The sequence below is a fragment of the Tachysurus fulvidraco genome, chromosome 16 (assembly GCF_022655615.1).
Source record: "Tachysurus fulvidraco isolate hzauxx_2018 chromosome 16, HZAU_PFXX_2.0, whole genome shotgun sequence".
Lineage (NCBI taxonomy): Eukaryota > Metazoa > Chordata > Actinopteri > Siluriformes > Bagridae > Tachysurus > Tachysurus fulvidraco.
Genome location: NC_062533.1, coordinates 6,357,172 through 6,380,514, shown reverse-complemented (window position 1 = coordinate 6,380,514; position 23,343 = coordinate 6,357,172). Strand labels below are relative to the sequence as shown.

The 23,343-nt window shown below is 39.2% G+C and overlaps 1 protein-coding gene across 3 annotated transcripts in view; it reads right to left on the bottom strand.

Annotated features, from left to right (window-relative positions):
* The window catches only part of adcy1a (adenylate cyclase 1a), a 38,857-nt gene extending 16,913 nt beyond the window's left edge, over positions 1 to 21,944 (bottom strand). Inside the window, exons 1-9 of one of the 3 annotated variants that reach the window (XR_007138206.1) lie at positions 21,192 to 21,944; positions 16,381 to 16,530; positions 12,815 to 12,933; positions 11,908 to 12,019; positions 8,734 to 8,861; positions 3,927 to 4,085; positions 2,375 to 2,516; positions 1,830 to 1,985; positions 1,329 to 1,520 (exon numbers count right to left, since the gene is read on the bottom strand). Coding sequence is in view for 2 of the 3 variants with exons in the window: in XM_047801980.1 (XP_047657936.1) it covers positions 1,329 to 1,520; positions 1,830 to 1,952; positions 2,375 to 2,516; positions 3,927 to 4,085; positions 8,734 to 8,861; positions 11,908 to 12,019; positions 12,815 to 12,933; positions 16,381 to 16,530; positions 21,192 to 21,812 (1,746 nt within the window). In the remaining variant the exon portion in view is untranslated. Of the gene's footprint in view, positions 1 to 1,328; positions 1,568 to 1,829; positions 1,986 to 2,374; positions 2,517 to 3,926; positions 4,086 to 8,733; positions 8,862 to 11,907; positions 12,020 to 12,814; positions 12,934 to 16,380; positions 16,531 to 21,191 lie in introns of those variants that run through there. The other 2 variants (XM_047801980.1, XM_047801981.1) reach the window with 2 other exon arrangements.
* Between the last annotated feature and the right edge of the window lie 1,399 nt (positions 21,945 to 23,343).

Genomic DNA, 23,343 nt, shown 5'->3' with positions numbered 1-23,343 from the left:
CTGAATGATGCCTTCTCTTCATTAGTGCTGAAAACTAGCATCTGTCTCCCTGCTGCAATATATACGCATTGTCATTACTCTCCTGCTGAGGCTGGGGAACGCCAGCATTCCCTAATGCCAGAGAGTGTGTGTGTGTGTGTGTGTGTGTGTGTGTGTGTGTGTGTGTGTGTGTGTGTGTGTGTGTGTGTGTGTGTGTGTGTGTGTGTGTGGGCACAATCTTTAGACATCCCAGAACTGTTACAGTTGCCCCCGTTCTTTAGGTGGGTGGGTCCCTTATGACAGTACAGTAGGAGGTGTGAAGAAGAGATTGAAGGAAACAGAGAAAAAAGGGAAAGAAGAGAGGGGGGGGAGATAGAGAGAGGGGAGTAAATGTGGGGGTGAGAGGTGGATGAAAGTGAGACGAGACAAAGAGTCACGAAGCACAAGAGAACAATGTGGGGGATGCAGCTTGTGTGTGTGTGTGTGTGTGTGTGTGTGTGTGTGTGTGTGTGTGTGTGTGTGTATGATTATGTTGGCTGATTTGATATCTCTGAAGTTTAGCTCTAATCATTAAACAAGAAACTGTACAAATGTCAAATTTAAGTTCATTTATTAAGCCAGGGCCTAAATGATGATGCTACCACTCCCATGTCTCACAGCTAGCATGGTGCTCTTTGGATTAATGGTTTCACCCTCTGTTCATAGTGCTTCGTGCTGGTTATTATGATCACACAGTAAAATATTCGTTTAATCACAGATCTTGGGATATAGGAGGATTAACAATTGTCATATAAACTGTTACCATTGAAAAAAAAAAAGCATTGAGTTGAAATAAGTTGGGGGAAAAAACAGCTGTCAACAGACCAGTGTCATTCTGGGAGTATTTTGAACTGACACAAAGCTGAGCTGTAGCTTATAATCAGTCGAATCGAAAACAATTATAAATGAAAATGATTTTTTGTGAATATAAATCATTCAAACTTTGAAAGAAATGATCCAAAAAAATGTTTTTATTTTTTATTTTTTTATATCTATTTCTCAAGCTTATCATTTAAATAAATAAACAAACAAACAAACAAATAAAATAAAGACAAATAAAAATTCCAAATAAAATCATGCCGATAATTCGGAAAATGATAAGAAAAATTCTAGGAAAAAAAAAAAAAGCTTACAGAATATTTAAACCACAACTAACTAAACATATACTGAATTTCTTTAGGAGTTGAATAAATAAATTTAAAACACGCATCACTGAAATGTGATGTGTGTCTCAGGAGGTTATACAGCGAGAAGCCACATCAGATGTGTATACATGTGATTGGAAAGTCTGTGGTTATGATTCTACCCACCGTTCTTTCTCTTTCTCTGCTCCTGTAGGTCAGAGTGATGTAATTGAGATCCGCAGTTTCTGATTCGGTTTGTCGAGCTTCGATCAGTCTTCCAATGTAGCGGTTCACACGTGTGCCGGGTGAGTTGTGCGCTACTCCTGAGAATGAGGTGCGGTTGCGTAGCTTCTCTGATGCTGTGCGTAGCGCTCGTCTCTGTAGTGATTAATGCAGTCAGTCAGTATCGACCATCGTACGTGAAACTGTGAAAATTCGAATTATTTTTCTCTAAGTCATTTTATCTATGAGATGATTTAAGGCTACTGTATACAAGAAACAATAATCAATCCTAGTTACACACACATACACACAATGGATACAAACAATCCATTTGTGAGCCTCTGTGAATGGACCATTGCCTCAATTAAGCCATTTCACGAGGACTTAAGAGGAACACAAGTTTTACTGCTAATCCAGACTCACATGGAAATGTCATTATAAAATTATACATCTGTACACACGCACCTTATCGTCATCCTCGCAGGTCATGACATTGGAGAAAGGAATCTCAGCCTTAAACATCTTCCTACAGTGCATGAGCTGCACCAGCAGGTAGCAGACCGTCTTAAACTTCATCTTCTTTGCTGGCTTTATATCAGACAGAATCAAGCCAGGAAAAATCTGGATTAAAAGGGGAAAGAAAGGGAGCAAAAGCTTCTTTTTTTTTCAGTTTTATGTGAAAGAAAAGTGTAAATGTGAAAAAAAAAAAAAAGAATAAAATAAATATCAGTACTTTTAATAATTAGAATGACAAGAAAGAAGCATAAGCGTCTGCGACTATAAAAATAAACCTCAACATAAAAGCTTATCAGTAGGTCTTTATTTTCAGGAACAAAAGCCTGAGGTCATTTGCATGAGCCACTAATTATGTGTGTGTGTGTGTGTGTTTGTCTGTGTGTTTCACATAAATTAAACATCTTCCTTGATTTTTGAGGTGATTTTCATCTGAATAATACAAGTGTGTGCATTGCAGAGGCATGATTGTACACACATGTGCATGTGAGTCTTACCTTGCGTCTGTGAGAGGGCACAATAAAAAAGGTCTCGATGGCGTGTTTGCTGAGGAAGGCATGTCTCTTGTGCCCATAACCTGGCTCCACCTCATAATCTCCATTCAGACATTCAAGAGTGGCTCTGGTGATATGAACCTTACTGTAGATGAGACATACAGAACATTCAAAAAACTTCTTCTGCAATTCATTTTCAGTTTCATTTTTGTATGAATATTTACAAAATACAAGACAATACAGTAGTTCTGATCATAGACAGCGTCACATGGAACCTGGAGTCTATGACTGTGGACTCCGAGCGCAAGGCAGGAGAAACCCTGGACAATGCTCTCACATCTATTCAGGTTCATTATAGGCTATTTAGATGTCAATCTGGCTACAACATGTGAGTTTGGACTGGGGGAGGAAACCTGAGTACAGAAGAAACCCCCAAAGCACATGCAAGCGTTTAGCATTTAGGGTGGAAGTAGGAATCAAACCCACAACCCTGGAGGTGTGAAACAAGCATGCTAACTGTTAGAACAGGACATTAAAACACAAATGACCTATATTAAAATCTATGGTAGTGGACTACCTGACTCACTTATACTACGCTGTATAAACTGATATCAAGTCAGATAAGTAAATATGACATAAACATATACAAGTAACAATTTCATTTATTCATTTCTGCTGTGTGAGTTCTTACATATATACAGTGCATAAGCTGACAAACTGATTGCCAGTATGGATGTTTCTAACACAAACTGTTGCCTTATATTTCGAGAACATTGTTGACCTTCTCCACTCTCACACTCCTACCAGAACACTAAAGATCTTGTAATCAGGCTTCTTCAATGTGAACTTCCTCAAACTTCATGTGAAGTTCTCTCCATCGCAAGCCATTTTAAAGCTTTGCTTACAACATGTTTTTATTCTCATAAATATTCATTGTATTCAAATATTCTTTTCTATACAAATATCTTACAATGTTAATGCATGTAATGTTATATGATGTTATGTACAGCACATAGGAATTGAACATTGTTTACCTTAAATATATTTTATAAATAATACTAGATTTGACTTGACTTAGATACCAAGCTTTTTTCCATGTCTCAAGGATAATAAAGATTAGGGCAGTAGTAACTCACTGGTTAAGTGGTTGGACTACTTATCAAAAGGTTGTGAGTTTGATTCCCAGGGCTGCCAATCCTGAGCCCTTAACCCTCAGTTGCTCAGCTTTATAAATGACAAAATTTTAGGAACTCTAGATAAGAGCGTCTGCCAAATGCCGTGAACGTAAGATGCTGCTTGGTAATCCAGGCTTGTGTGTTTTATACACTCAAACACTTAGTAAATCACTGCCACTTTGCTGTTAGATAGCTGAACTGGGATCATGGGTTGAATCAATTGTTACACAGCACCAGTTTAGGTCTGACCCATAGTTTAAAATCAGGGTTCTGTTACCTCTTTTCCACTCACAGGATTATGCAAAGAATCTGACACTGGCTCAAACACCTTATAGTATATGTGTGTCCAGTGGTCATGAAGCAGCCTTGTAGTAACTGACCCTGGAAGTCCTCCCGCCTCCATCATGTTTGCCAGCGTCACATCGTTTGACCAAACATCATACTGCCACTTCCTCAATCCCAGAACCCCGCACAGCACACGACCTGTGTGTAATCCCACACGCATGTTCAGATCCACCTCCGTCGCCTCTGCAACAGACCTGCAATTAAAATACACGCACACGCACACACAGTATTGTACACTCTTAAAATAATATTTGACAAAGTCTTCTTTATTACAGGCAAAAGATAATGATTTATGTTTTAATAGTTTTATGTGTGATAATTAAATAATGTGCCAGTTGCCACCACAAGGTCAGTTATCTCTTTTTACCAGATGCCAAAAAAACGGAAGTTGTGTCTGTTTTGTTTTGTCCATGTTCAGCATTGGATTTCTTTGTCATGTCACACTCCACCATGTCGATGGCTTGTATGAAAGTAGACACTCAGGGTTCGGGTTAAAGAGTTAAACAGTTCCTGCTTATATACTGTTTAAAATTGAATCATCTTACTTTCAAAGGACATTTGATACTTTTGTCTAAATTGAATAGCTGTCAAATAATTGTTTTCAGGCAGAAGTGCAGGTGAAACAGTGCGAGTGATTACATAGTGCATGGAAGAGTAATGAAAGAAGTGATGTTGGGATTCTGTGTAGAATTGCTTTTGTCATGCAGACCTGGAGCAGCCAACCTGAAGTACCCTCAGAGCTACCAGCACTGCTCGACTAGTCCCACCATCTCTCAGGCTAAGAGGTAAGTATACTAAGCACTATTCGGACGGGATTAGTTCTATGTGGGGACGTGGAGTAATGCAATTTTACCTCAGGACGTCTGTAATATTAATTGGCCAATTTGCACTGGACAAGACATCTCAGTAAAACTAGCAGAAGTGGGAGGGGTAACTCACTTTACGCACCACAGTAACCTCCTTGTCATCATGTGCGTATGACGTTGCTTCCTGTTATCACGTGTGCAAACAGACAACTTGGCGCCTCCATGCTTGAAAAACACGCTTTTAAACAGGAAATGACGGAATTTTACCGTACATATTTACAGCGGGTCTTTTCGGACGGGATTAGTATTACCTGAGGTAATTTTTCCGGACCCTTTTACAGAAGGTAAAAGTCTTTTCTGGCACCAAGGTAGTGGAATGAACTTCCCCTAGGTGTGCGGACAGCTGAGTCACTGACTATCTTCAAACGACGCTTGAAGACCTATTTATTCATGAAACACTTCAACCTTTGAACAGTGTTTTAGGCTCATGGTATATTAAGTCTGTAACCTAATGAACCAGAGTTAAATATATTCAATGCTAGAGATTTAAAAGCACCTTTGTATGTCACTCTGGATAAGAGCATCTGCCAAATGCTATAAATGTAAATAGAAATGTAAAACTCATATATAAATACAGGCAAAAAGCAAGTGACATTTAACACTAATGTCTTTCATAGTTTTAGATGAATATTTAAGGTTACAATGATATGATTAATTTTGCTGCCACCTAAATATGTTTTAATTCTTATATTAAATAAAATAAATGTGGGATGTGGTAGCTCAGTGGTTAAGGTGTTCGACTACTGATCGGATGGTCATTTGTTCGAATCCCAGGTCCACCACGTTGCCCCTAAGCAAGGCTCTTAACCCTCAATTGCTCAGGTGTATAAACTGAAAACAAAAAAAATTATAGATATAATAGATATATAAATATAGATATCATTCCCGAAAAAAAAATGGTTAAATAATCCTGAGTACGGTTCGTGATCGAATTTCAAAAGCAAAAATGTCCTTACTTCATCCACAGAGTAAGCGAGCCCTAGTTTAAAGCATGGAAAGAAATCTCCTCCCACCTCGCTACCTACATAACACCACACACCAAAGAATGAGAGAGCAGGAAAGAGAGCACAAAAAGGGTTTGCTGGGTTTATTTTTAACAACACAAACTACATTGAGGGAAGAAAACTTGAGAGCCTGAATGTCAGAGTGAGCAGGAAAAAAAGCTTTTATATTGTGTGTGTGTGTGTGTGTGTGTGTGTGTGTGTGTGTGTGTGTGTGTGTGTGTGTGTGTGTGTGTGTGTGTGTGTGTGTGTGTGTGTCCACCTGTACTAGGTGATAAGGGATTCCAGCCATACTTAGGAACTAGAGATACAACCGGCGGCAATACAGTCAGGTCTCCCACAAACACACACACACACACACACACACACACACACACACACACACACACACACACACACACACACACACACACAAACACATACATGCACATTTATATTAAATAACATACCTAACAGATGGCTATCAGTTACCATTGCTAATGTGCAATTTCACTGCAATCAGCAGGGACACAAAATATTACCAACACTCCTGTAAAGAGCACCATAAACAGTGAACTATTAGTACTGTGCCACTTAATAAGAAACAATTGTACAGCGGTTCATTCATCCAACCGGACAACCATGCGGCAGCAGCATAAAGCACAAAATAATGCATATACAAATCAAGAGTTTCAAATTCACATCAAACATAAGAATGGCGAAAATAATGTGCCATGGCCACCCATAGCTAGGAGACACCAACCAGTCAGGGGCTTCTGAGAACTAATAATATTCAGAACAAGGTAGATTGTGCTTTCATCCAAGTGTGTTACTTTGCAAACTGACAAACAGTTTGATGCAGCTGGTGTTTCATGTGTTTATATGATGGGAAGTGACAAGAAACTGATCTTTTCATGGGATTTCCACACACACACTAACTAACTCAACTAACCCCTTGTGATAACTCAAACCAAACCGTTCAGTCACGGTGAGGTTGTGGTGAAAAGCATGAAAACACATCAAAACCTTTCATTCATTCATTCATTTTCTACCGCTTATCCGAACTACCTCGGGTCACGGGGAGCCTGTGCCTATCTCAGGCGTCATCGGGCATCAAGGCAGGATACACCCTGGACGGAGTGCCAACCCATCGCAGCGCACACACACACACTCTCATTCACTCACACACTCACACACTACGGACAATTTTCCAGAGGTGCCAATCAACCTACCATGCATGTCTTTGGACCGGGGGAGGAAACCGGAGTACCCAGAGGAAACCCCCGAGGCACGAGGAGAACATGCAAACTCCACACACACAAGGCAGAGGTGGGAATCAAACTGCCAACCCTGGATGTGTGAGGAGAATGTGCTAACCACTAAGCCACCATGCCCCCCACATCAAACCTGCTAATAAATAAATAATAAATAATAAATTAAGTCATTACAAAAAAGAATAAAGAATAAACACACCTCACATAAATGTGCCTCATTTGTCAATGGACTATACAGTAAGTCCTGTTGGCTACTGGTTTATATTTTCAAATGGCCTGTAAAAACAAGTGTCTTCTTTCAGTTGGGAAAGGTTTGAAAAACAAATATGCTCACAAACACATTTTTAATTGTGATTTGTGCCCAGTGTGCGACATGTTATAAAATACATGCTGGCTTGCTGTTACTGTCTTTGCAAGTGCTTTTTCTGTTTTAGAAACATCAGAGTCTCACTCAGGGGTCTTTATTAACTATAATGTATCTTTGTAAGAGTATCACTTTCTGAATATATGGTTATTTTTTATTCTAATATATTTCTGTATATATACACAAGAGAGATACAATAAAGACTATGTACTGTATGTATATTTAGTGTCAACATAAGGTACTGTATTTTACCGATCCCTTTGCTGACAGAAAACTACTGTAAAGAAATGTCTGGAGAAACGAGCGCTTTAATTTCGGTACATTTTCCGATTTTCCAAACTTTGAACACAGGAACACGACTTAATTATTTTATCTGATTATACATATACATTTTGAAGTTAGTAATTATTAAAACCTACCATAGCACTAGTACTTAAATACTTAAAGTACAGTAATACTGGCTCTAAACATGCAATACAATTTGCAAATGAGTTTTTTTTTCCCCCATTTGCTGAATGGTCATCTTATTTTCCAAAAATCCCCTGTGGCAGTATAAGCAATAAAAAGGTCTGCATATTTTTTGCTTACAAACATAAGTGTCTCAAGAGAATTCATCGGAAATCGTTTAGTGCAATTATCTGCAACTGCAATTGCTACAGTAGTTGTCTTTCAAAGCTGGAAGGTTTTTAGAAGAAGGTTTTCTTACATTTTAAAAGGCAATTTATTATTTTTTTTAAGTTTTACGTTACCTGTTTTAATCAACTCTGATTGAAATGACTCTGTTTTACAAAAATGTATGGATAAAATTCCTTTTAGTTGTATTCATTTAGTGATTTCTAACAAATGCAAAGAAGCTTTACAGAAATAAAAATATTAGGAATACATTTTTTTTACATTTTTAATTTATACTCATTCTCTAATGAGCAGTGGCAAGGAAAAAACCCTGGGTTAATAAGAGAAAGAAATCTTGAGAGGAACCAAACTCAAAAGGGAAGTCATCCTCAACTGGGTGTCAGGGATAGTGCGAGTGAAATAATTCCCTTTCTATAATTGAGTGCAATCTTGTAACCAGGAGCTTTTGAGCAACTTATAAGTGTAAGCTAAGCATACTTTCTGTATTCATTATAATTTTAACACGAATCTGTTCTTGCCAAAGCCAACAAGCTTGTAAAGACGGAAACCCGAGCGCAAAAGAGCAGTTCAAACAATCGCCATGGTCACCAAATGGTAGTATCTACAGCAACCCCATCTATGTCTAGAAAAAAAGATTTGCATCTAAATGAAAAAAAAGGATGCTGCATATCAAAGCGATGTGTATTGTGTGTTAAATGTGTGTGTAAAGGTGGGTACACACTCACGTGATGGTGTCAATCATGTCGAGGCCCATTTCCACACAGCAGTGGGCATGGTCAGCTTTGGGTTGGGTCAGACCAGACACGCAGTAATAACAGTCTCCCAGGATCTTTATCCTTCTGCAGTGGTTTTCCTTTTAGTCAGACACACACACAAACATACACACACAGAGACACACACATTCAGACAGGAGTACGAGACAGAAGAGTAAAAATAGCATTGCGTTTCCAGTCAAAATTGTGACAACTCATCATCATCAATGTATTCTGTTAAATCAGCAGGTATTCATTTGTTATTTAACACTTCACTCCAGACACACATTCCATTCCTCAAAGTCTGAAATATGTACACACCTTTCCTCTAAGTAGGAGTGACTGAATATTATGTTTTAGGGACTCAAGGAAGCAGTTCCATTTGTACATTAACAATGCCATCTAATCAGCCTGACACTCTATTGTTGTTATAAATTAAAGCACATGTCTGGATGTGTGTGTGTGTGTGTGTGTGTGTGTGTGTGTGTGTGTGTGTGTGTGTGTGTGTGTGTGTGTGTGTGTGTGTGTGTGTGTGTGTGTGTGTGACTCTCAGTGAATATGTCAAACAAGGGCATTGCTACAATTCCTATGATAAACTATTGAAGTAGATTTCCTCCCACTCAGGCTTAGGAAGGTGAGACAGAGAGAAATAGAGAGACAGAGAGCACACATTCAGACCTATTATACTGTAGATCCTAGTACAAATACTTTGCCTTTTGTTTTTTGTTTTTTCCATCACTCAGTAGGAATCCTGGCATTTTGAATCTTGTTCATTTAATTAAATGTTGTTTATTAATTATTTTATTTTGCTATCCTTCCACAGCTATCAACTGGGCAGGTAGAAGACTAGCATGTGCTTCAGGAACTCCAACCACGGATGGCCGGTGCATAGCTGTGATTCAATCCTGGGACTATTAGGATGTTGTTCTGTTGCAATTTAACAATTTAAATTTTATCCCAGCCTTCGGAACATCTGGAAGCTCAACAACATGGTTGTTGCTTATCATCCAGAGTCTCCAAAAAATTTACAGACATAGTATGGTGCAACTAACTTCCTGTGATAAAAGTTGTTTACTTAAAATGTATTATAGGCATTGATAATATCATCAGATCTTGAGTGTTTCTGTAATTTAGATTTTTGTGTTCTGTCAAAGGGCAATGGAGAAAAGAAGAAAATCTTTTGAAATGAAGATTTGTGTGTGTGTGTGTGTGTGTGTGTGTGTGTGTGTGTGTGTGTGTGTGTGTGTGTGTGTGTGTGTGTGTGTGTGTGTGTGTGTGTGTGTGTGTGTAAGGGAGAGAGAGTGTGTCTGCTACTTCTGTAAGAAAGGAAACCCCTTGTCACATTAAATATACACCCACACGTGCACACACACAAACACACACACACACACACACACACACACACACACACACACACACACACACACACACACACACACACACACACACACACCATATGTGCTCGAAATATTCTCCAGCTGCTGCCAAGGATTCACACTAAAGAAAAATCTGTTGGTTCTGACAATATTAACACGTAAAACACTTCATAAAACTTTGTAAAAAATCGTCAGAAAGCAATGCAATGTGTGAGGCAAACAAAATAAACAGTGACAGATCCAGAGAAAGTGAGAAGAGAGTGGTAGTAAAAAGATAAGAGCAGATGAGTAACAAAAAAAATAATGTTTGGCAAGACTGAGCAGATTGTGAATAAACTGAAGTGGTACATGTAAGGATATAATTTACCAGGGGAAAATGAGTGCAACACAAAGTGTAATGTTAGAGAGACTTAATCAAACTTAATCAAATAATTACAAACAAATACTACCATCAAGAACAAGAGCAGTTTTTGGGTCGGTGAATAGTGTTGACATTTGGACAAAGCATTATTTTGCACCATGTAGGCAAAAAGTATTTGGACACCTGATCAATAGTATGCGATCTGTCCGCAAACTGCTGGAAGTGAGGAAAGTGAAAAACTTTAGTTTGGCCATGAATCCTGGAAGTAAGTATCATAAATGTATCATTTCACCCTACTCTGAGAAGCACAGGCAGTGGTTCAGCACCATGGACAGTGCACATGTAGCATACTGTACAGTACGTTGCTTAGCAACATGCCAAACTTTCACTGAGATGTGCTGTATGTCACAATGTGCACCCCAGTTTATCCAGCCTAACCTCCATTTGATATTTGATTGAAATATAAGAAGTAACTGTACATCTTTTATGTTATATATATATTATATTTATATTTATATTACAGTGGTACCCCGCTTATTGACAGTTTTTCGACCAAAAATTTGCGCCCGCTGAACGACTAAATCCCCGCTTATCGACCTCGACCCACGTGGTGCGAGTGGAAGGATCTTCCCAGTCTCGCCTTAGCCTTCGTGGATAGAGCATCTATCGTAAATTAAACTTCGGTTTGTGAACAATATTAGTGTTATTTTGTGGTCAATATCACAATTTAGTGCATGTATATTGTACTCCTATTGTACTCCATCCTCCTGGCAGTGAGGGCTCATCCTCCTCCAACTAACACCACCACTCAGCCTCCTCCCGCCCACTCCATCAAGCTATCACTGCGACTTAACGAGTAAGTATAGTATAGTACAATCATTTTTTTGGTTACTTTTGTAAAGTTTTTAATTTAAATTTTTTACTGTATTATATACAATATTATTTATGTACCAATATTATTTTATGTATTATTTTGTATTAATACTGCTAAAAACGGGGCAAAAATTGTTAATTATTGGGTATCGGTGGAGGACGGGAACGGATTAATTGGGTATCCATTATTTCTTATGGGATAATTACATTTGCTCTTCGACCTTTTTGGCATTTCGACCGGTTTTAGGGAACGGATTAAGGTCGATAAGCGAGGTACCACTGTATATAGTATATTATATTGTGTGTGTGTTTAACTGGATTGTGTTGCATACTGTGTTGTACTTTATGTAAACCTTGTGTACCTTGCACAATAAATAAATCTTTTAAATGAAGTTAAATACATGCTTATATACAGCGATCATTTCAATGTGGGTAACCATGTAAAAATAAATGCAGATGTCTCTCTAAATAAGACAAAATCAGAGAAAATCACCCTCTTTATTTTTCACACACGACATATGGCACATGAGAACTTACTGTGGCGAGCTCATCAAACTTCCCAAAGAGTTCGTTCAACAATTTGACCAACTCCTGAGCTGTGCATTGAGAAGCCAAACTGGTGAACCCAACAATATCTGCAAACAGGATACTAACAAACATAACATAACATAAACAAATATAAACATGGTAGGACTGTCTTTATACTGCAAAATAATTATTTTTGATACTTAAAAATATTTCAGTTCATTCATTCATTCAGATTTAAATGCATTTTGCTCATTACTAACTTAAAGTGGTCTTTAATTTTACTTAAATATGACTACTGAAAATAACGCTGCTTATGTGTCTTGATTATATATACAGAAATTCAAGAATGGGAAAGTTAGTTCAGTTTGAAAATAGGTCAAACCGTCATTGCTTATGCAAACCCCGGGATCCAGTCAGAAACCCTCCAGCTGCTCAGTGCTGGGCTTCCTAATGTAATCTAAAATACGACCACTGCTCATTCATTACTCTTTAGTCAATGTCTATGTGCCTGATTTTACAAATGACTGGCAGTGTGCGATCTGTTTCTGTGAAACGTGAGTGTGTGTGTATGAGTGTGTGATTTCATGTGCTTTTTGTGCTACAACTCCCCCAGTCCTCCCTCTCGTTCTCCCTCTGTCGCTCTCTGACTGTGTGTGGGCAGTGAGAGCTAATTGAGCAGCTCTTGAGTTGATAGGGATAGCTTGGGGAGCTGTGCAGGCTTTGGCTGCGAGCCATACTCAGGAGGTTGCGTAAGTGAGTGGAGAGCATTTGACTCCTGCTGTCTCACTGAGCATTCTCATTCCCCATTAATGTGCAACAGAAGTGACACCTATAGTCAATGAACTGTCAATTCTCGCTCATTGACTTTTTCACTCATCTCTCTCTCTCTCTCTCTCTCTCTCTCTCTCTTCTGTACCTCACATTATCATGACGTTGGATGTAGATCTTATGGAAGATTCTTTCTGGAGGTTTGAGAAAGTCCTCCTTCATCTCCATGGCGACGTTTCTGGGTAACAGGCTCATTAGGAGGCGTTCCTGTAAGAAAAAGAATAAACACTAATTTGCATAAATAGGCTCCTCCCATTAAACTGATGTCACCAATCTGTTTGGATAGGTAATTGTTCACTTTTAATGTTGTTTATTTATCTTGCACGGATCCATGCACAGAGCATCCATGCACAAAGCAAGCTCCATAAACACAACCTTTGTCACGGTTGGTGTAGAAAGCTCAAATGTCCTGAATAGACCCCTTACCCCCATTAGACGACTTTAGGATGAACTGGAACACTGATGTGCCACTGGAGTGGCAGATTTCCATGCAGAACATCAGTTGCCTGAGCTCACTAATGCTCTTCAGAAGATTTTCCACAGCACCATTGAACCCATGTTGTAAGTAGTGCTAGAGTGATCTGGGTTGCACATGTTTTAGACTGACATGTGTTGGCTCATTACTTTTCTGATTACTGCTAAGTGGGTGATATCAGTGGGAGATCACAGCTAGGCACGGGATTTGGTTGGCATGGCAGAGGTAAGTTTCCCTGGAAACACGTACAGTTCACTGTCAGCCATGCATTGCTAAAAGCAGGTGATAAATGTCTTGTTGATTAAGCATGCTGTTACCAGTGAGTCAGGACACCTGCTCTAAAAGACTTAAACTGTAAAAAAAACTACTATGAGCTTTGGACTTTACTGGGCTTAGCTGGGCAACATAGAACAGTCAGTGTGTTTGTGGCAACAATCAAGCTGGAGTAAAGCTTCTGACAGACATGTGTCAATCAATCTGTCTATGAAATGACGTTTCTTTTCTTAGACCTTTTTCTTGTATTATCTCATTTATTTCCTCTCATACTGCAGCTTGTACCACCTTTTTGTTTGGCCATTATTTATCTTTTTATTTATCTTTTTATAGAGACCAAATAGAGGTCCAATAGGGTTGTTTCATGTAAACAAACACAACTCTGGCACTGAAAACAATCACCTGAATCCTGCAAACGGAACCAAATTAAACACTATGTTGTGGAAAGATTCAGGATGACTGCAGTACCATAAAAAGATATTTTCCCATTGTGGGACGAATAAAGGTATATCTTATCTTATATTATCTTATCTTATCTTATCTTATCTTATCTTATCTTATCTCATCTTATAGAGAACATCCTAAGTAGCCACAAGGCTATATACACTAGGATATATTGGCTTTTATTTTGATGAATTTTTGGTTAAATACCCAAAAAAAAAAACACATACAACATAAAATACATCAATAGCTATTGATTAACTAGTAAACCCATGATTTTATTAAGCTTTTACATGTCTTGAAAAAAGTGGATGCTAACAAGTGATTAAATGGGGCTTGTCCCCCATCTATAGAGGATGTCGGGGACATTAAACGTCATCAGACAGTTTAACATCTACTACAGCCTCATTGAGGTAATATTCGCAAACTTAAACTTTTTATTCATTCAGTATCAGAAACAAAAAGGGCACAGTGCTTAGCGCTGTTGATTCTGAAATCATGGTTTCATTTGTTTATAGCCTAATGTAAGCATTTTACTTCTGATGATATGTATTTAGGCTTCAAAATTTATAAAGGTTGTGTCCATGAGTGAAGATTATTGTGATCAGCAAAACACATAAGAATCAGCAACCTTTGTTAGATACAGAACTTATTTTCTGCAATAATCCAAACGGCAGTTTAAAAATTCTTACTGGCTTTTTGTTGATGGAACCAGAGTGATGCTAAATACTGGGTTGGACTACAAAAATACCTCATCTCTGCAGCACTCTGTACACAAACCATGTTCCAGATCTGACAGATGCTTTCAAAGTGTCCAATTATGAACAAACAATCTAAAGCACAGTTTTTACCTGCTGTCTATCAGGTTCCCAAACAGTGTGTAGGCCAGTTCATTCACACACTTTCTTCCATTGATACTTTACCATGGCACAATGTATTACTGTCTTGTGTATGGCAAATTCTCTCTCTCTCTCTCTCTCTCTCTCTCTCTCTCTCTACATATACTGTATTTTTTCTTCATAGTGCATTTTGTTGTATCTCTTGTATTTAAGCGAAGCGCTTAAAGCTCTTAAAGAGTTTAAGCTCTTGTTTATGTATTGTATGTTCTGTACCATGTAAACAATTTATGTGAGCTTAGCCACGAGAATTTCAACGTACATGTGCCTTGACTAACAATGGAAATGATAAATGAAATTGACTACTGCCAATTTTTTGAGTTGAGTATGTACCATAAAAATATTTTGTGTGTGTGTGTGTGTGTGTGTGTGTGTGTGTGTGTGTGTGTGTGTGTGTGTGTGTGTGTGTGTGTGTGTGTGTGTGTGTGTGTGTGTTAATGTACAGAGTGGGTGGTGTTGCCTTCTATTTGAGGAGTTTGTTAGGTAGGAGGTGGATGAGTCATTTGCAAACAATTATAACCAATTTCAGTCGCTAAGGAACAAGGAGAAAGTGTTATCTCTAGTGTAGCTGAGAGGACCATGTATACCATCTCTTCATTTCTTGCCTTATTCTAGGTAATTAACAAATCATTCAATGATAATTTACTTCTGTACACAACAAAGCACTGAAGAACTGGCATGTGAGGTTGCTATGTTTTCTGAGAATCCTTTAGTTAAATCTGAGCTCTTCACCCAGCCTTCACAATGGTACTGTTACAAAACATTGCATGTGCACATATTTATATTCTGAAGAATTTGTTATGATTGTTCCTGTAGCGATGCGAGCTGTAGAAATTTTACATGCACCATGTCTGTGTGTTGGTCAATTTCCCCATTAGGCCTTTGGTCTGCTTATGATCTGAATTCTAATTCAGTGAGCCCAATACATCCAAGATCCCAATCACTCTGTGTGTGTGTGTGTGTGTGTGTGTGTGTGTGTGTGTGTGTGTGTGTGTGTGTGTGTGTGTGTGTGTGTGTGTGTGTGTGTGTGTGTGTGTGTGTGTGTGCAGATAAAAGTTGACCTTTAGTGTAGTCAGAGAGGAATGAAAGCAATCTAGCAAGGTAATTACCTGTCAAATTTGCGACTTTTTAACTTGAGAAAGAAAATGAGATACATGATTATTTGATTTCAAGCATATGTACATGTGTATGTGTGTAAGTGTGTATGTGTGTAAGTGTGCGTGTTTGTTTTGATCGGGACCGAATGTCCCCAAAAATACCAGAATATCTGACATTTTTGACCATTTTAGTTGGTCTCTCTGAAGAACATGTAAATACATAAATAGAAAGAAAGAAAGAAAGAAAGAAAGAAAGAAAGAAAGAAAGAAAGAAAGAAAGAAAGAAAGAAAGAAAGAAAGAAAGAAGAGCCAAAATAATACTAAGATTTAGCTTATGTTTGGATTTAGGTGTAGCATAGCATTAATTAACAGTGAACGGTATTCACAAAAACAGGAAAACAACCTAAACACAAACTGTTATGAATTCACAGATGTGAGCCCATGTTGATTCTGATTGTGGTGTGTTTTGGACCTGTTTTTCATTTTCGTCCTCCAGCTGCAGCCGTTCCTGGATGCAGCTTCTAGCTTGCAGAAAGGCCTTCCGCTGGGCACGCTCAGTATGGACTCGAACAAACACACCTGACAGGTTCACACCAATCAGCAGCACTGCGTTTGCCACCAGCTGCAAACACACAAAGTGTAATGTAAAATATATGATACAGCGTTCTATTTTTCAACTTAACCTCACTGAACTGTCTATGGAATTAAAAGCAAAAAAAAAAACTAATTAATTGAGATCCAGGGGAGGCATGGTGGCTTAGTGGTTAGCATGTTCGCCTCACACCTCCAGGGTTGGGGGTTTGATTCCCGCCTCCGCCTTGTGTGTGTGGAGTTTGCATGTTCTCCCCGTGCATCGGGGGTTTCCTCCGGGTACTCCGGTTTCCTCCCCCGGTCCAAATACATGCATGGTAGGTTGATTGGCATCTCTGGAAAATTGTCCGTAGTGTGTGAGGTAATGAGAGAGTGTGTGTGCCCTGCGATGAGTTGGCACTCCGTCCAGGGTGTATCCTGCCTTGATGCCCGATGACGCCTGAGATAGGCACAGGCTCCCCGTGACCCGAGGTAGTTCAGAAGAGCGGTAGAAAATGAATGAATGAATGAATGAATAATTGAGATCCAAAAATATGTCTGAATACAAAAAGTTTCTAACATGCAATAATATATATATATATATATATATAAAATAAGTATATTAGCTGTTTTTTGCAACCTGGAATGTGTTTTGTCATTTATCTACTTCCGATTTTACTCACGCAACATCTCCTAATCCCCTTGCCATTTATATCTTAATAAGATGGGTGTGTCCAAACCTATCCAGACATGAGACTTGTCCAGGGGGTTGAGTCTGATACTGATGCTTAATGTAGACTAGAGCAGTGTCAGTGGCAGCCATCCTGCTCACCTGGCTAGAATTTGTCCATGCTCTCATTAAATTCAACATTGCTTTAAGTAAAAAATTTCAGTAATGTTTAAAAAAACTTAATAAACCCTTTCATTTGTAGAAGCAGAGTTTTTTTTTTTTACAAAATACATCGATGGTCTCTCGTAATACCATTGTGCGGTTTTGAGGAATTTCACTAAATTTCAGGGCAGAATTGCAAAATGCCTTCCTGTGAGACAAATAACCATTTGCCTGTATCTGTGTAAAGAATAGTGCTTTAATAATGCTATAAGGCAGCCTGGGAAAGCCCGCCATATGCTGCCACCAAATATACTTTGAAATCTCTACTTTCACTGAAAATGGATTTATTAAACACTTTCCCCCTTATATAAATGAGCTTCTGAGAGTGAAAAATAACCAGTAAAACATTTTGTGCTGATCTGAACACAGTGTTCATTGTAGAATTGACATCATTCCTTTCAAGCCTTGACTTGTGTTTTGTTAAAAAGAAAAAAGAAAACAAAAAAGATCAATAGCCATTCAGATATTGCATTTTTCTTTTCAATCAAATCCATAGACCACCATGAAAGGCCATAGGGCCATTGGACATGACCTGAGAAAGTAGATAGACGTAAAAACAAAAGATATTCATTATCAGAAGTACTGAGTAGGTGGACTGACAGGTCAGATTAAATGGTGTCTTTGATTGCTTGAAAGGCATTAGTTATTGAACTATTTATCGATTAGCCAGAATCTTATTGACATCAAACAAAGCGAGAGAAAAAAGGTGACTTTCAATTTCACTTTGACTGAGTGTATGGTGGTCTTAGTGGAATAGAGCCTGTTACAAGCAACATGAACAGGAATCAAACCGTCCTTGACTAGCACGGTCAAGATAAATGAATTGATGAACATTTTACGTTGAATCTTTTCAGTAAAGTTGATATGCAATCTGATTTAATGCAATAGTCAAACAAATGAATCTAGCACAACATATCTATAAGTATACACACCCAAGTTAAACTGGAAGGTTTCTGTGATGTAAAAGACATGAAAACCGAAGGAATAAAAAACAGGTTCTATATGTCTGCACACTCTTTTCTAATTGATGGTGTGGCTGTGTTCAGAATGAACTAATCACATTCAATCTCTTGCTGACAAAGTCATACAGCTGACAGTGAAGTGATTCTGATTAACCTCAAATAAATATCAGCTGTTACTGTCGGATTTTCTTCGTGTTATCTGACTGCTGAAGCCATGGTTAATCAGAAAGAGCTTACAAAACACACATGGTGTCTCATTTGTTGAAAGCTCTCAGTCAGGAGATCAGGTGTAAAAGAATATCCATAGCATTAGAATTATACCATGGAACACACTAAAAGCCATTATTAACAAAGAGAGAAACTTAAGAGCCAAAAAGACAACACCAAGAACAGGACGTCCCACGAAAATTTATAAAAGGACTGGACAAAGACGTATAAAGCAGGCTGTCCTATCAACAGACCTACAGCAACATTTAAGGAGCTGTGGAAACATCTGATAACCTCAAAAGTACACCATACCTACAGTGCAGCAAGGTGGTTTGAATTTTTCTCAGCCAGAACCAACTTTCTCAAGGTGGAGGGAATCATCAATAGCTACAAATACTCGACATTTTAGTGCACAACTTTCAGGTGCTAGTAAGCTGAAGATGAAAAGAAATTTGACATTTCATCACAACATTGACCCGAAGCATACAGTACAAACAAATCAACAGGAATGGCTTAACTAAAAGCAGAACAGTAGAAGAGAAGTTTTTAAATGAGCTTGCCAGGGCCCAGACCTGAATCAAGCTAAATATGTAGGGTGACCTGAAGCTAGCTGTGCCCAAGAGATGCCCGTCTGATGGAGACAGAATGATTTTGCAAAAAAGAGTATAAACATATTGCCAAGTCAAATGCCAAGAAGACCAACGGAGTATTAGTTTAGAGCTGTTAATTGTGTTCATTTGGCTCAATTTCTCCCTGGGCCTATATTCTTTAATAGCAGAGGAGTGTGAAATAAACTCAGATCTTATCAAACTTTTCTGGTGCCCAAAGAATTTACATGTGGGATCAAGTGACGATGATATGTGAGATTCAGAGCATAGCATAAGGCTTTAGGTTATTCCAATTACTTGGTATTACATAAGAAAGCCCCCAAATATACAGGAGAAACAGGATTGGCTTTAGATTTTAAGGCCAATGGTGTTGCTTTACAGGGACATACATAAACACACACATAATACAGAACACAAACACAGTGCTGAATTAACTGTCACTAAAGCCATACAGTTAAATATATGTTGAGTGCAATTTTAATTTTTAAACTACATTTAATTAAGAAAATGTGCCTGAGATATTTTCGTTTTACTTTGGGGCTTTAAAGCCAGAAATGTATATCTGCTTTGATAACAAATGATGACTACAGTTGCTATAGTTACTGTATTAATGCTGTACTTACAATAATTGCTTCTAATTGTGATCATATTTATCATTTATAGATTAACACTCAGTTATTGTGACTAAGAATCAGTGTAACTCTGAGTCTCAACAGCTTTATGTTGTTTCTTATTCACAAAGATGTGTCATTACCGAGAAGTGCACACCAATGAGTCCTCGTGAATCTTAGTTTATTTCCCCATTCTGATTTATATATATATATATATATATATATATATATATATATATATATATATATATATATATATATATATATATATATATATATATATATATAAAGCACCCCTGACAGACTAGCAAAAACCAGGTGATATTTTTCAAATCTTGAACTGTCTATTTTTGGTGCCAGCTGTACAGTAGCTTCAGATTCATGTTCTTGGCTGACAGAAATGTAACTTGTAATTTTCTGCTCTTGTCACCTATCTGCTGCAAGTTTCAATGTGCCTTTTGAGATAATTTTCTGCTGTAAAGAATGTTCATTTGAGCTCCTGTAGTGAACCAGAACCAGTCTGGCTATTCTCCTCTGACCTCCCATGTCAACAAGTTGCACATGCAGCGCTCTCTTTTCTCTGCTTTTCATTTCTCCATTCTTTGTATAGACTGTTGTGACTCAAGTACTTAAAACAACCATGTACCCCCAACAACAATGCCATGGCCAAAGAAACCACATAATTCCCCATTCTGATCCTTCATGTGTACAGTACATTACCCAAAGCTCTTGACCTTATGCTCCATATGATTGGCTGATGCAAATGCAAGCAAGCATGTGCAGATGTTAATAAAGTGGATAGTAAGAATGGGAATATAATGTATAATGTAAAAAACAATTTGTTTATGCAAAGTGACAAAATACAACTATTTAACAAACAAACAAACAAACAAACAAATAAATGAATGAATGAATGAATGAATGAATGAATGAATAAATAATTTTTTTTTTTTTTTTAAAAACTCAGCTATTCCCTGGAATAAATGTGATTTCGGTGGTGACCAAAACATTTGTGGATATCATTTCAGTCGTTATTATGCGCCTCTAATTTCTACATACAGTAATAAATAAACTAAAGTGTGAATCAACTGATATTTTTTGGCTTTTCTTCAAGTCAATATGTCTACCCCTGGCGCGTCACTCGGTCCTCCCTCACGCGTTTGTCGTTATGCACGTGCAGCGCAGACACGCGATGTAAACAACATAGAGGTTTACGCAACGTGGACTGCACAGTTCTCCACGGAGCCGTAGCACAATCTGGTACACACATTTTGGTGACTTCCAAATATCTACCAAATCTTGTCATTGGTTATAGGTCTAAATTGTTATGGGCAGGAAAGTCAGCAAACTATGATAAAAAATGTAGCACCAGAGTTGAGCAAATTTCCAAAAAAAATAAAATAAAATAAAATATAAAACATGAAATGTCTTACCGGACTCCAGACGAGCGGTCTGAGGGCAGTTAGAGACGTGGCAGTCACTATAAAATGGGATGCAGCGACCAGCACGCCGAACACGATGGCTAAGAGGGTCCTCACCGGCAACAAAGAGTAAGCGACGAATGTGACGAGCATAAGCTGCCACACACCTTGCTCAGGTGCGGTAGCGGCCGCGTCGGGTCCGTGTGCGCCGTGCGCGCCGTGCTGCGTTCCAGGCCCGAGCGCGAGTGGAAACGGGCAGCAAAGAAGCGCGAACGTGAAGCTGAAGAGCAGGGCGAGCCTGGCGATCTGTTGCAGCTGCGTCACCTGCAGGTACTTGACGTTGGTGACTATGAAGAGCGAGGTGAAGATGACGCAGTGCACCGGGTGCGAGCCTTTGGAGACGGTGAAGCGCGAGCCAGCGGACAGCAGTTCGACCAAAGCGAGTGCGGACGCAGCGAGGATGAGCACGGCCAACGCTTTAAGCGTTGCGGTCTGCTCTAGTTTTAGATTATACTTCTGAAAAAGGTTCTCTAGCTCCTTGCAGTCGAACTCGTCCTGGCAAGGAATCCCTGTCCTGGCCAGGCGCCTTTTTCTGCGCCGTGCATGCACTCGAGAAACCGGCACTTCCTCCATAGCGGGCCATTCATACGATCTTCCTCCTCTCCAGATCAGCAGGCATAGATTAAACGAGGCTCTGCACCAGCCGTCCCGTAGTTGTCTCACCCCGACGCAGCTCGAGGACGTCTGCGAGCGTAAAGCACAACTCTGACGTGCCACACGCGCTACTGCTGTCTGCCCACAAGCCGGCGACTGCCGTCTGCCGCGCGGCTTGATAATAGCGAGCCCAGAGCGTGCACGAGAGCCTCCGCTTTTCTTCTCGCTCCCGCTCTTGTCGAACCGGTCTTCCGGGGAAACAGGGTGCCCGGGGCGCGTGCTGCGTGCTCGGGCCCTAAACGAGGTGAGTGTTGACGGCGCGTTGCCGGGACTCCCCCTCTCTACGTTGCCAAGGCTACGTATCGGCCCTGCGCTCTGCGCAGACTACGCATGCGCGACTTCGGCTTGAGACGCGAGGCACGTCTCCCCATGCAAAACCGCCCCCCCCCCCCACACACACACGCACACACAAGCACGCCAGTTTTGACAGCTGTATGTGTTAGAACTATAAACATAAAAAATGTTCTCACCTTAACACTTAATAAAAGTAATAAAAATGGGGGCAAATTAACAAGTGCTGTTTTGAATTTGTTTTGATGTGAGTGCGTGAGAAACGAGATGAAAAAGACAGAAATAACCGGGGAGATTTTCCCTGCCGCGCTGACGGGATGCAGCCCGGAGTTATAAATAGACGCGCGCGCTGATGAGGAGAGGTGGCCTTTTAATGATGCGCTTTAATTCCAGCTCTTGTTCGAAGCTCCGCGACCGATCCGGTGAAGGAGCAGGTGGTTTGGATCACTCATCGCATTCATCTTTTATTCGCGCGCATCTGTCTCTACATTGATTATCATCGACGAGCGACTGAGTGGATTTTTTTTTTAACTTTGGAATGCTGACTTTGAAGAGGCGCATGCGCAGCAGTACTGATGCTGATGGGCGCGCCTTAATTGGTCCACCAAATGGGGCGATTCAAATCCTATTACTCATTCAGAAAAGAGCTTTTAAGTAGCAGAAAAAGAATCCCCGACTCATGTCATCTGGTGCTGTATGGCAAGCATCTAGACTAGAGGCAGCAAAAAACTTTCCTGTGCCTCTTCAAAGATAAAAGTCAAGCTATAACTGCAAGTTCACTGTAGGAAAAGCTTAAGAGTCAGAGTAAGGATTGTTTGCAAAACTGGCTTGGAGATCATGTCACAATATATACAGTATATAAAGTGTGTGAACATCTGACCATCACATCCATATGAAATTCTTCTACATATATTGTGCCACATATACACAGTAACAATGACTCTAGAGTCTGTATGTGCAGCAGGAAAAACATACCTTGGGCTGCCGAGGGAACTCTTATCAGTTCACATGTATCTTTTTCTTAGTAAAAGGCAACACAAAATTAAGTAATTTGTTAAATTATTTATTAGTTATTAATGAAAAATAGAAATTTTAACCCAATAGCATCCCTGTTTAATGCCCACCTGTGCACTAAATAACGAATCTTATTTTAAAATTT